General features: G+C 37.2%; 1 protein-coding gene across 4 annotated transcripts in view; it reads left to right on the plus strand.

The window, feature by feature from the left end:
• Positions 1 to 11,743, plus strand: part of kcnh1a (potassium voltage-gated channel, subfamily H (eag-related), member 1a) — a 40,795-nt gene extending 29,052 nt beyond the window's left edge. For all 4 annotated transcript variants that reach the window (XM_071480083.1, XM_071480084.1, XM_071480085.1 and 1 more), the window contains 3 exons: positions 1,611 to 1,863; positions 4,628 to 4,824; positions 9,130 to 11,743. In XM_071480083.1, the coding sequence (XP_071336184.1) occupies positions 1,611 to 1,863; positions 4,628 to 4,824; positions 9,130 to 9,999 (1,320 nt within the window). In that variant the 3' untranslated portion in view covers positions 10,000 to 11,743. The remainder of the gene's footprint in view (positions 1 to 1,610; positions 1,864 to 4,627; positions 4,825 to 9,129) is intronic.
• The last annotated feature ends 2,599 nt before the right edge of the window (positions 11,744 to 14,342 follow it).

Raw genomic sequence — 14,342 nt, forward strand, 5'->3', positions numbered from 1 at the left:
AGGCAAAGCCATCCAATGGCCTGACATCCTGTTGATTAGATGTACTTGAACAACAGGCTGCTGCTCAGTGACACTCAGCAGAGATGCGGCTGGACTCTCACCTGGTAGCAGCTTCCATGTGACACTAACGTGGAACATAATTCATACAGAACATATTTACCAAAGCTACTAAAAAAGAAAGAAACTCAAAATCCGTTATCTATAGTATGAAAACACGTATGTTTCTGGTGACAGTTAATTATTTTTTTAGAACAATAAAAGGAGCTTCTGGAAAATTTTGAGGCAGACACTGCAGAATATATCTTGTTTAATGAGCTTTCAGTATCATACATAATTTAATTGGAGGCCTTTGAGTACATGTGCATGATTTTGAAAGCTCATTAAACAAAATGTAACACATACCTCCTGAATATTTAGGCTGGGTTGCATCTTGAACAGCCACTGATGATATAGAATAATAATTTATAAAAAAAAGGAAATTAAATAAATAATTGAAGTAGCCTACTAAGAGTTCTTGGACATTTCAGGTCTTCATATGTACTGGAAAAAAGACAAATATCACAGACAGACATTAACGTTACGATACTGAAAAGCTTCAGTGAAAATTGTTTTTGCAAAATACCAAAAAAACATAGGGTATATATTTTATGGAAGGCCAAGATTTTTATTTAATCAAATACCCACTGTACAGAACCTGCTCTGCACCATAGAACAAGTTAGAACAAGTTAGCAACTGGTGGAGCATTTAGCAGCTAAAGCTCCAGATATTTCCCTCAGGAGTTGGTAGAAACCAAAATCAAAGCTAAAAGAGAGTGAATGTTTGACTTAAATTCAGCAGCTGGATAGAAAGACAACTCCATATGAATGATAAATCTTTGTCCATAACTACTGGATGTGTAAATAAGCAACTGTTTGCTATCAAGTTCTCCATAATGGTTTAAAAGGTGATGATGTGTCGAGGTTTCGGGCACTAAGTACCCCATAAAGTGGCACTGGGAGTTTGGGTAATTGTTGTTGTCCCTTAACCTATCATACAAGTGGCAGTACACTCACCTGCCAAGACACCACTGTGGCTCTATATCCAGTTCAATGTTTTCATGCAAAAAAGGTGAGCATGTCTGTGTAGAATTGTTTTGCCCTCTAGGTTGACGACACATCAAACATATTCTATTGACAAATAGGAGCACAGGGTGCTTTTCTGTGCAGAGCTGTTAACAAAGCAAAAAAGAAATTATGTAAGTGAACCTGTAGCCTTTTTAAACTCTGGTCTGGAGCATTACATCAAATCAGCGATGTAGCCCTCTGCAGATTACATGTAAGCCCACCAGGTACTCTCCACTTCCATTGCTGAGTGATGATGAAGGCTACAAGTGGACTGAAGTTCGTCCCTCACATTACCAACCACCTATGTGTACATCACACAAGCTGAGACTGTCGTTGTCCAACATGTAGTCATGGCAACAATTTATGACTCATTGATCACATAATGTGACAAAGTGACCATTTCAGACCAGACAATAGTCTGACCACCAGTTCTTAAGTATGATTCAGCTCAAATCATTCAGCCTCTTTGATCCATAGCTCTTCTCTCTATTCTTGTTTGTTCCCAGGTGTTGCAGATTTGTCCGAAGGACATGAGAGCAGATATTTGTGTTCACCTCAACCGGAAGGTTTTTAAAGAACACCCGGCTTTCCGGCTGGCCAGTGATGGGTGTCTCAGAGCTCTGGCTATGGAGTTTCAGACCATCCACTGTGCTCCTGGTGACCTGATCTACCACGCTGGTGAAAGTGTGGACAGCCTCTGTTTTGTGGTGTCAGGATCGCTGGAGGTCATTCAGGATGACGAGGTGGTGGCCATTTTAGGTGAGTTGAGGGCTTTGATTTAAAAAAAAAACAAAAAAAAAAACAAGAAGCGTTTAAATCCAAAGTACAGAAAGTACAGTATCTGCTTTAAAGAGGATTTCCTCTTTCAAATGCGTTTGGCCCAAAGCAGTTTCTGCACTAGTTTTCTTGACACTGTTGCTTTCCCTTTTCGCTTCAGTAATTTCAAGAAACCAGGGCCTGTATTTATACAGTAAAATTTCTGACAATCACACCAAAGTATTCTCTAAACAGTCAGTTTAGGGAAAAAACTGAGTTCTTTGTGCCAGGCATAAGATACATTTATCAATTGACTTACTTACAGCTAAATTCATTTGTGTGAAACCCCTAGCATCTCAGAATGAACAGAAAACCAATACATTTATCATAAACAAAATGAATACACATGCATGAAATAATAGGAAATTGGCTGAAATAGAAGCAAAAAAGAAACCAAACTGTAGCAGGTAAGAAATCCTGCTGCTGCCAGACAGAGTACATTAGAGAAATTGTATAAGAAGAGTTTCATAACACACTCATGAGTGTACACAATGAAGATGAATGGAAAGGGATGGTGAACAAAATCAATACCAGCTTTATTCTGGTTGTTTCAACTACCTTATTATGAATTACACTTAATGGCTCAGCTAAAGAATTATTCATCGTGGCCAATATCTTTTTTTAACAACAATTTTAAAACTTGTCTAAAAAGGGGTGTGTTTATCATTTTTAAATCCTTTTAAAATTTGGATTAAAAAGCTTTTATTTTTTAGGTTTAATTCATTTAATTTCACAATTCACTTGACTTTAGTAGTTTGATAAATAAGACTTTTGAGATTCTTTCAAGAACTTTCACAATCCCAGATGCATATTGTTTTCACTAGATTACACTGAGCATTTTGGCATAATTGAAGCTTTTAAAGAAATGTAACTAAGATGCAGAGGTGCTGCAATTGTATATTTTTTTATTTAAATCTGTGTTTCTGTTGTGACAACAGCAGAGAAGCCTTTCAGTCAAACTGGACTCAAGCACTGTTACAGCAAAACGGTTTTGCATCATAGTAACAAAAATATCTTTGTCAGAGGACTTACCCAAAATCCTCCCTTTTTCTTTCTGTATCTCAGCACTTAACAAACTGTGTCTGACTGCAGTGAAAGCTGAGCTGTTTGGGGATCATTTTCTGCTGAGTCAGGAAGTGAGGATTTGTACAAGAGTCTTCACAGATACACAATCCTCTCAGTAACATTTTGAACACAGTCTGGTCTTTTCAACTTGTCTTCAATCCAATAAAAACCACAATTCCTATTCAGAACAGCTCACAGCCTGTATTTTTAAGGCTTCCTTCTTCAGTATTAAGTATACCACCTACACTTCACAAAAAGCTCATTAATCTTATAATTGTTTTCTTGATTAATTGATTGTTTAGTCAATAAAATATAAAAAATGTCCATTTCGTTTCCCATAGCCCAACATGAGGTGTTTAAATTGCTTGTTTTGTCCAACCAGCATTTCAACACTCAGAGACATTTCATTACCGTCATATATAATAAAGACGGAAGCACATCCTAACACAAGAAACTGGAACCAGCAAAAATTTCGTTTTTGGCTTAACAAATGACTAAAAGGGTTGATTAATTGATTGATTGATTGATTATTACTAGTTGCAGATTAATATTCTTTAGTAGCATACAGTAGTTAAAGCTGCAGATATTTCCCACAGGAGTGGGTACAGAGTTAAAAGACATTTGGCAACATCTGTGAATCAAATTTTAAAAGAATATTTTTTTTGCATAGACTCATAAAATATTTTCTCCCTTTGTGATAATAAGCTACCACATGGTCCATCCATTCAGATATAAAGATATGTTGACACACAGACCCGAGACCCGTGGCAGTAAAATGAGATCCTACCAAACCTGTTCAACTCTATGCAATACTCTGAACTGTAGTAACCCACACCTGATACATATAGTTTTGGAGTAAACCAGACCATTTGCAAAATATCATGACATTTCCAATATTTACAAAACCTCTAAAGCACCTAGAGGTCATCTTATTTATCAAAATAACAAAAACAAATCTTTTTGCTTGCTTATGCTGGCCTGGTTAAATCCCAGCAGCATTTTCTTTTCAAAACCTCATCCTTTTAATTTGCTGAATGATTGATTTAGTAAATAATGGATGGCAACCAGTGACACAATCTTGGCTGTTTTTCGTCAATAACCTGCGATCGTTTCCTCTTTGCAACAATCAGTATACTGTCAGGCTGATACCATTGACCTGGATGCAGACTGTAATGGAGCCTGAAGTGAGTTACAAGTTACTGCTATAAATCAAATTTTCATTAGATGAATTGCCCTGCAGAACAGAAACAACATTAAAGCACACCTGCAAACAAGATGAAACACCTTGTCTCTTCTAGTAATAGAGCATGAACAAAAAAAAATCCTTTTGGTTTGCCAGGCTGTAAAAAATCAACTGGTTAGACTGTTTGACCTCTTATTTCTAGAAAAAGACTGTAGATGACTTATCAGCATTACTATCTGCAGACATGATTTTTTGGTTACACTTTACTTTAACCTCCCTGTTTAACATTTATTAAATTGTTTAAAACACATATTATAATGTAGTTTTACACAACTACGTGGACTTTTAAAGTGGAAGTTCCTTAATAGAAATGGATGCCAAATTAACACATAAATTATTTCTCTTGCAGTGCCAATGTTGTGGAAGTATTACCTGGTCTAAACTGGCCTCTCTCTGCAGGTAAGGGAGATGTATTTGGGGATGTTTTCTGGAAAGAGGTGACTCTGGCTCAAGCCTGTGCCAATGTCCGAGCTCTGACCTACTGTGACCTCCACGTCATTAAACGCGATGCTCTGCAGAAGGTGCTGGAGTTCTACACAGCGTTTTCCAATCACTTCTCAAGAAATCTGCTGCTCACTTACAACCTGCGAAAAAGGGTGAGTAAACCTTCAAATAACCCCAAGAAAGAACAAGATACAGTTCACCTACTCACTTCACTCCCCTTGTTTCCACAACAGCTGCTTATGTAGAGAAAATATTGAGAAAAAAAGAAAATATTTAGATATTACTATTAACATTTGTGTTACACCTACAGCATATATACAGTGCAGTTTGTACATTGTCCAGCCCAATAGACAGAGTAACACAGTACAGTTCAACAGCACCACAAACTGCAGCCTTCAAAATGACCATAAAGCTGAATCAACATCTCTCTAAAACAAAAACCAAGTATTGTAACCTTCACGAAGGTCAGATCTTTTTCAGAAATGTTGGTTGAGGCTACATAACTTATAGTTTGACGGACCACAGTTTCTGATTTCATGCTGCACATGCACACACTTTTTTTTTTTTTTTCTGCACAAAAGCAGGGCACAGTTGAGTTTGGGTACCTTATTCATGAGTTGTGTGTGTACAGCCTTCCACCCTGAAAACTGATCTGCTGTCAAGAAATAATCCAAATTGACTCTTGTTTTGTAGACACATTTCTGATGGACATTTGTAGTCATCAATAACCTCAGTGACAAATATGTTGCATTTCCTGTGGCTTCTTCGCATTAATTAACTCCACATTTTGCCAGTTGAATGATTTTAATGTTTGATATTTAATGTTAAAATGTTTAATTTTAACGTGAAGCAGCAGCAGGATGTTCAATGTTCATCTTGGATTAGCAGTAACTTACAATACAACGTTGGGAGAGTGAACGGTAAACAAGGAGGTTGATATTAATGAGATAAAACTACCAACAGTAATGCAGGATTACATGTATGACTTCCTCTGACAGTGCTGCTGACAATGAAAACAACTATACAGAAAGATAATTACAGTACTCAGTGTAAATAAAGTGAGTTGCTATTGTTAAAAAAAAAAAAAAAAAAATCAGATAGAAACATTATTTTAAGAATGGTGTTTGATTTCATAAAAGTCTTAAGGATTATGACTTAACAACAACAACATTTCCATAAGTTTATTAGCACAGAATCTACAGTATCATAAGAACAACAACAATTTAAACTTTTTCTTCTCCACATTGTTTATCCGCTTATTTAAATACGTTTAATTGGATTTCAAATCCTTTTGACTTGTTACTCTTCCTTTGGCCAGACCATTATTTTTAATAAGAGCTTTAACTTTAAGCAGACATTCTGGATCCTGTTTTTAAATTGGTGAGTAATAATTGCTGTGGTGTTTTTGCACTGCACTTCCCAGAGATCACATGTGGGGCAAGTTCAGAGACTGCTTTTCTTTCTACAGTTTCGACAGAAATAAATTCAGTCACTTTCTTGTTGAGAGTTAGATGTTAGCTTGATACCCACTCTTATCTTGATACCCACTCAACACTCTGCCTGCATTGCGTGTGCGTGGTGGCTTCTGTCGCTGACCTGCTGCAGAGAAGCACACATGTGTGTTTACACACCTGACTTATTTTTGAGGGAAAAATGTCACTAAAGTGCCACCGTTTCCACATGCAGCTGCTAAAATGGTTAAATTTATATTTTTTCATGTCTGTCATTTTCAGATTCAGCCTAGACATTGAAACTATAGCTGCTGTTGCTGTGAACAAAAACATATGTTACTTTGATAGATGTTCATTTGATAGTTTTAATAATGCAAATGTAGAAGTAGGCTACTGTATCTAACTAGACAGGATTTTTCAAAACGACAGATAGTTGACAACCCTACAGGCAGAGCTCAGACATGTACACTGGTAAACAACACAGACTACACTTAATACAAAAACACAGTTCCATTAAACAGTTGCCGTATATTAAGGCCACTCTCTCATCCTTCATTCAGATATCAACAGCTGTGATCAACGACACAGGTGTAGCTACCAATCACTGCTTCAATCATGAGATTAGCCTGTCCAGGAGAGTGCATGTGAGATTGAATTGCCTGCATATGAAAAGGCAATCTCATCTGCTGCTTTGAACTCGCAAGTCCCATACTTTCAAAATGTATAGAGCAGGGAAACTCAGAGATGGGCTGAATAAGGAGCCAGACGCTGTCTTCAAATGGAGCTCGTGAGCTTGTGTTTTCGACTTGACAAATTCAGCACGATATGTTCAGCATTCAAGTGGTTTAAGTTGCAATGAGATTTGGAAGAAAAAGTATTACCTTTTATGATGAATGATTGTTGTATATTTCAGCATCATGCCCGGGAATGAGGAAAGAGCAGATGGAAAAAAACTGATTAAAAAATAGACACAATGCCTGAGAACATGGAGATCATCTCAGATGTTACTTGGTACATGGTCATTAGAGTTACTGTTCTGTTTTTACAATGTTTGTAGTAGTTTACAGTTTGCATGTGTTTTTGTAAAGTAGTATTTTCCCTCCAGTAGATGGACGCCTGGTTATGTGTTAAAATGGGGCACCAAACTTTGAAACATACATAGACAATGTCATTTAAAACAGATATCCTGCATTTTTACTGCACTAGTCTAAGTTAGTTAGATTGAGTTGGTATGAAAACCAAGAATGCGTCAAGAACATTGTCTAACTGGATAGATCAGGCTGTGGACTATGCCAAAAAATCCTGATGTTCAGACTTTGTTCTGTGTGCACAGAAAGCCCATTTAACATATATAAATGTTTTTCTTCATGAAGGAGTGGCTTCCTCTTATTTGGAGTGAGATTGATTTGAGAGCGAATGGTAGGTGTTGGCAACCCTGTATAATGTTAACCAAAAATGTAAAATTATATTACAAGATTTCAGTATTGCGGTACAATCACATACATGATTTTCTGAAGGCAGGCATACTAACCTAAAAAAAAAATGATTGGGATTCATGAGAAAGTTTCAGAGCGACAGAGACACAGAGCCAAAGATGTCTGAACTGAAATGAGCGTCTGAACTGTCTCTGACAAAGCGTCCCGTAACCATGGTAACTCACTTGCAGACCTGGTTGCGTACGCACGGTGCAAGACAAGCCAGAGAGCCGCTGACTCCTCTGAGCAGCATGCATGGGAAGACATGACAGTATAACAGATTGTGAATAACTCTGTTGCTGGTGTGCTGCGCTGCTCTGTATTGTCTGCCTGTGCAAAATGCAGGTGTGATATGATAATATGATATTAGCTCTGGCAACCTCTGCCAATTTAACCCCTGTTTCACATATAGTCAGATTTTTTTACACTCTCAAATATCATTATCAGTACTGGCCTCAAAATTCCAGTATTGGTTGGGCTATAATGAGGAGATTCATAGCACTTTCAAGCCTGTACACTCCATAGGAAGCTACAACCAGCAGGCTGTTAGCTTAGCTTAACATTAAGACTGGAAATAGAGGGAGACAGCCACAGAATTATTTTCTGTAATCTTGTCACCATGAGGTGACCAATTTGTGGTTTTTGAGTTTTGGATCTATTAAAAAACTGTAATGTTTGAATTGGGGATTTTGTTATCTCCAGAAAGAGCCAGGCTGGCTGTTTACTGCTGCTTCCAGTCTTAATGCTAAGCTAAGCTAATCAGCTTCTGGCTCCAACTATATATTTTACATAGAGACCTGAGAGTGGTATCAATCTTCTCATCAAACTCCCCATTAGACATCTAATTGACAGATTCCTAAAAATGCCAAACCTTTACTTTATACTATTACACTGAGTACTAAAGCTGTAGTGGCTGCTTTGATTTTATCCCTAGGATTTCTCATTTTGTCTTGTAAGTCAAGTGTGGCAGTCAATAGCTCCAAAAAATCTATGTAGTAAATGGACCATGAGTTGGGAGTGTTTGTCAAACTATTTCCAAGGTAGTAGAAGAGTGAGTTATCAGTTATTTTGTTAGCATTGGATTTGTTTTTAAAGAGACAGGACCACGTTTCAGACATTATGCAACACACAAACATCAAAGTACAGAAGGAAAACTACAAAGCTAAAACTGATAATGCAAATGGTTGAGAACACAGTTGTCCATTAGCAGCTGCGTGGTAAGCTAACAGTATGTCTTCACCCTCTGTAGCCAGAGGCATGATGTGAACTTTCCCTCTGTGTAGTGGGAATAGCCTCTTTACGGTGACATTTACAAAGCACACACATTTTGAACCATTGTCAATCTTCCTCACACAAACTGTACAACAGATACACCTGCTCGATAACTGTAGATGATTTTTTTTTATATATACTGTTACTTTTCAAACACTGCTCTATGAAACTGTTATTTTTGATCAAATCTTTTGATCAAGTCTTACTAATGTTTATTATGATGGTGCTTTAGTCATGACAATTTTAAATTCTCTCGTAGATCGTCTTTCGAAAGATCAGTGATGTGAAACGTGAGGAAGAGGAGCGACAGAGGAGAAAAAATGAAGCCCCTCTGAACTTGCCACCTGATCACCCGGTACGAAAACTCTTCCAGCGCTTTCGACAGCAGAAGGAAGCCCGTATGGCAACCGAGAAACCAGAATTAGATGAAAATGATATTGAGAAGGGTCCCATGTACGTGGACGTCCCGATGGCCAAAACAGCCATTACAACTACCAGCATCGTCACAGTAACAGAAAGCCCAGCAACACCCTCATCTTCAACACCTTCATCTTCAACACCACCCAAATGTACTCCGTCAGACAAGGCAAAACTGCAGGTGCCGTCTGCCATTTCACTGGTAGGATGCCGGGCTGCTGAACCGGTTAAAGTCAAAGGATGGGGTCGCTTCAAGGAATCCATGGCCAAAGCTGACAACTGGAATAAAGTGTCTAAAGCCGAATCCATGGAGACTTTACCTGAACGGACCAAGGTGCACGAATCACAGGTATCTCTAAAGAAGACAGACTCATGTGACAGCGGTATCACCAAAAGTGACCTACGTCTAGACAAAGTGGGTGACTTCCGCACAACACCTCAGGACCGCAGTCCTGTCCAGCCTCCAGAGGCCAGGCACACCTTCTACCCCATACCAGAGCAAACGCTTCAGGCCTCACTGCAGGAGCTCAAGCTGGAGCTGAAGGACGACCTCAAGAACCTGAATGTTCGAATGTCTAGCCTGGAGGCACAACTCACAGAAGCACTTAAATTCCTCAAAGCAAGTAAATCAAGTGCTGGCTCTCCGCAGCATCTTTTTGACATTTCTAGGCCTGCTTCACCGGAACTGGATAAAGAGGACATCTTCTCTTGAAGGATGGAAGAATCATCGGCCAAGAGTTAAGTGTGAACTCAGCTGGAATCCAGTAATATCCAGATTACTTGGATTGCTGAGGCTGCACTGGGTGCACCATTTAGATTAGGCAACAGCGTGGTCGTTAAGACAGACCAGCCTTTATCGTAGAGGTGTACCTGTCCGTTAACAAGGGAACGTTGCGTTGAGAAATCGAGGTCACAGCCCTGATTTTGTAAAACACGTAACGACGTCGTAACACGGAACACCCGGAGGTTACATGAAAACTGATGTTTGTACATAAGTTTGATACATTTTTCCATTGCACTATAATGGGAAAATAGCTTGTGCTATTTCATCAATGACTTTATCTCAAGTCCAAAACCTGTTCAGATTTTGAGAGTCTCAACAGAAGAATGTGGTTGTATCTTTTTGGGAAGGCTCCAGTAGAAACAGCATGATCCACTGGTTTGTTAGTGAATCATTTGTATGTGCTTCTTTGCATGTCACATAAAATAGACGTGCCTCAAATTGCAGATGGCGCACCTTTGATTAATTGAGGCCGCACGTTGAGTCATTTTCATTATTTCACAGTGACAGTGAAAAAGGACAATCTTTGCAAATGCTGAAACAGTGTCAGAGTAATTTCCTCCAGCAATTGATGAACTCTCTTAGTATATCATCTGCCATGATCATTATGAATTATACAACAGATAACTCTGGCCCAGCAATCTGATTTTCAAAAACATCTTTCAGCAGAGCCTATAATTTCCATAAACCATGGATACATGTGCTTGATGTGAAATGGAATGCACTGTTAACTAGTGTGGCAGCAGTAAGCAAGTTATCCATCTTTCCTGATATCTAGCATTTGGTATTCTCATATATAAACACTACATCCACATACTTGATACATATATGTATGTTGTATGATAGCCATGCATTCTTAGCTTTGGTGATGCATAACTAGGTAATGCAGATGGTGCTGATTATGGCTATGCCCCCTAACTTATTTTAGAACTGACATGAACATAATAACGAATGCCCTTTTGCATAATATTCTTAAATAAAATTTCTCTATGTAAAATAAAAGAGGCTGTAATAAAATGACAGTCTTATTCCGGAAAACATACCTAGATATGTGGACTGAGCCTGTTTTAGAGATGATTTTTGCCTTTAATGGCAATTAAAGGCAAATTACATTTTCACACCAGTTAGCATGCATGATTTAATTTGTCTCTGTCCTCACATTTCAATTTGTCTCTGTCCTCACAAATCATCATCTTATGACCACATGAGAAACAGGCTGACTATTATTAAGGGGCAAAGATCAAAATTGTCTTTTTGGCACACGTTTGCACACAAGTGTTTGCAATGCCAGTGATTTTTTTCAGGATTCTGATTTCTTTGAGGCTGATATTTGGAGGCAATATCAACTTCCTTCTGGTCTGCACAAATTTACATATTGCCTAAATGTGTCTTCAAACTTGGAGACAACTATCACCACCAGGGCGCTCCTGCTTACATAGTTTATGACCAAAAATTTTACATTAGGGCTGCAACACCATTTTTTCCATTATCTATTAATCTATTGATTATTTTCTCAATGACTGAATTATTTGCGTAGGCTAAAAAAGCAATCAAAACTTAACAGAGCCCAAGGTGACGTCTTCAAATTGCTGAATTGTTCTGACCAACAGTTTTCTTTTTAACTATTAATCAACTAATTGTTGCTGCTTTATTTTAAACTGAGTCATTTCATAATTATAATAAATTGAGAGTTTTTGTTTTCACCATAAAGCAAAACATCACGTACACAATAAAAAAAATAAATGTTTAAAATTATTTAAAATGAGAATTGGTTCGGATGTTACACCAACAATTAACTCAAAATAAATACTGAAACTATTTACCTTTTACCTGCCAAATTACATTGAAAACCATAATAAATCTCTGTAAACAAATGTGATATTATTATATTGTCAGAGTTGGAACTAAAATCATTCATTCATTCAGTACACAATCCTTATCCACAGAAAAAGATGCATCAATAAAGCAGAACCGTGAGTTCTGTTATCAAGCAATAATCCATATTTAGCTGTTGTGAAAAGTAACAAAAGTCTAATAATATTCATAAAATATGACCCATTTTCAACTGTTTTGCAGTTTTATAGATTAATGGGTTAATGCTGATTGCAGATAATTAAGTGCAGATTATATTAATTGCAATCAGTAGTCTGATGTTAACAGTAGTTATACTAGTATTTCTAAAACAAATAGTTGTTTTTAACTTTGGGCAGAAATCAAAAGCACCTCTGGTAGAAACAGGAGCTTTGCTGCTTCTTGCCTGAGTCTATCTTTAGTATACAGTCTAAGTATTCTTTTACATGACAAAAACCAATAACCACTATTCTATATTATTTATTATCCATATAGATAATTTATGTTCCCAGCATGTCTTCTTTCTTATCAAGACAAAAGATAAGCTGAGAGGGAGAAGACACAGAGGCTTTCTTCTCCAGCACATGCTCTAACTTCCATTTCCATCAAAAATTCAGCCTACTAAAAATAAATGGGCATGTCATCACAGAAGTGAGAACTCCTTTGGGTTACAGCCACTGTTTGACGATCTTTATGGCTCTATTAAAATCATATTGCTCTGACTCTATCACAGAGAATTCAGAAATCAAAAGGAGGAAGAAAGACGCCTGACATGGACACAGGGATTTAGTCATCCGAGTGAAAGAAAGGATCTACAAATTATGTTATGGCAGGCACAGCCCTTTATCTAAGCAACAAAATCAATCATCAGACGTCTGACAGCTTTAAAACTGCGAACAAATTTGACACAAAGTACTACATTATTATTACATGATCGCTCTTTTCCAGTTATGACTAAGACAAGGCACTGAGTTCAGTTACAAAGTCATAGCTGTAATAAAGAGCTGTAAAAAATACTGTCTCATAAGTTACAGTTAATATAACATTATCCAAAAGACTTTTTGGAGATTTCATTTCTGTCACCATGGTTTTGGGTTTCCACAACATAAGAAAGGAAGTCTGTCAAGGCCCAACACTTTATTTTTAATCTTTTGAGAGAAAAAATCTGAACCAAATTCTTTCCCAGCACAACAGAACAAATCCCCAAATGCTACTGAGGTAGAAATGTTCAACCAAGCTCTGTGTGCGGCATTATAGGATCATTGAATACCTGCTTTATTTTTTTGAAAAAACAAAGTATCATAGTGTTACAGCATATATTCATGTCTAATGGACAACCTTTTTTTTTTTATTTACATTTTTTTGTTTGTTTAGATTTAGACTTTAGATTTGCTGAGATAGCCAGAGTCAGCTACTCATCCTGAGTCGGGACAGAACGTAAACTACAGCGGGTCCACGTAGATTGTAACTATTCATGTCACAGTTTACAAGAGTGTTGTGGCTCAAGGCAGCTCATATGGCATCTGTCATTTATGTTACTTTTTTATCTTAAACAAACCTTTTTGTGAACGTTGTAATGACTGAGTAGATATTTTATAAATCATTAGTGAACCACTTACAAGTACAATGTACATGTTTACTGAAAAAAGATGCAAATCCCAAGAGTGATGTCAGAATTTGAAGAATTTGTATTGGCTCATTCAAATTAAAGCATTAGCATTAAGACCAGAAGCAGCAGGAAACAGCTGCAGTAGCTTGGCTCTTTTCAAAGTTAAATGCCTACCAGCACATCTAAAACTCATTCGTTAGTTAATTTACATCCTATTTGTTCCATTTGTACAAAATTCAAAATGTAAAAACAACAAGTTATGGTTTTATGTGCCAGTAGGCTAGCAGGCTAGTCATTTCCCCCTGCTTCCAGTCTTTATGCTAAAATAAGATCTAGCTCCCTATATCTTACACATGAGAGCGGCATTGATCCTCTCATGTACATCTCAAACTGGAAGTCAATAAATGTCAAACTATTTCTTCAAAATAATAAGTTCTGACTTTGAAAAGGCAGTGAGTTTGTTTTACTCAGAGAAGAGTTGAGGCTTTTGAGTTCATCTGAACACAAACTGCTGTGGATTGTGATCTTTAATCTGGAATATTAAGGATTACTAGATTAAATTTAACATCACGCTATGTGGGGGGTCAAAGATATAGGTCTTTGAATGTTACAAAACAGTTTAACCACAACTGATTGTTTAAACAAGTGAAAAACCCTTAATAATACCAACAATGCAAACAACACAATGTAAGGAGGTGCTGTCATTCTTAATATTATTTATGTGATTCAGATTCTAATCCCACACAGAAAATAGTATTTATTTTCTCTAACAGATGATTATTCTGTTACATTCTGAAAATGTAAATTTTCTTTG

This window comes from Trachinotus anak, unplaced genomic scaffold, assembly GCF_046630095.1.
Source record: "Trachinotus anak isolate AG129_WGS33_773 ecotype Australia unplaced genomic scaffold, CSIRO_AGI_Tana_v1 ptg000007l, whole genome shotgun sequence".
Taxonomy (NCBI): domain Eukaryota; kingdom Metazoa; phylum Chordata; class Actinopteri; order Carangiformes; family Carangidae; genus Trachinotus; species Trachinotus anak.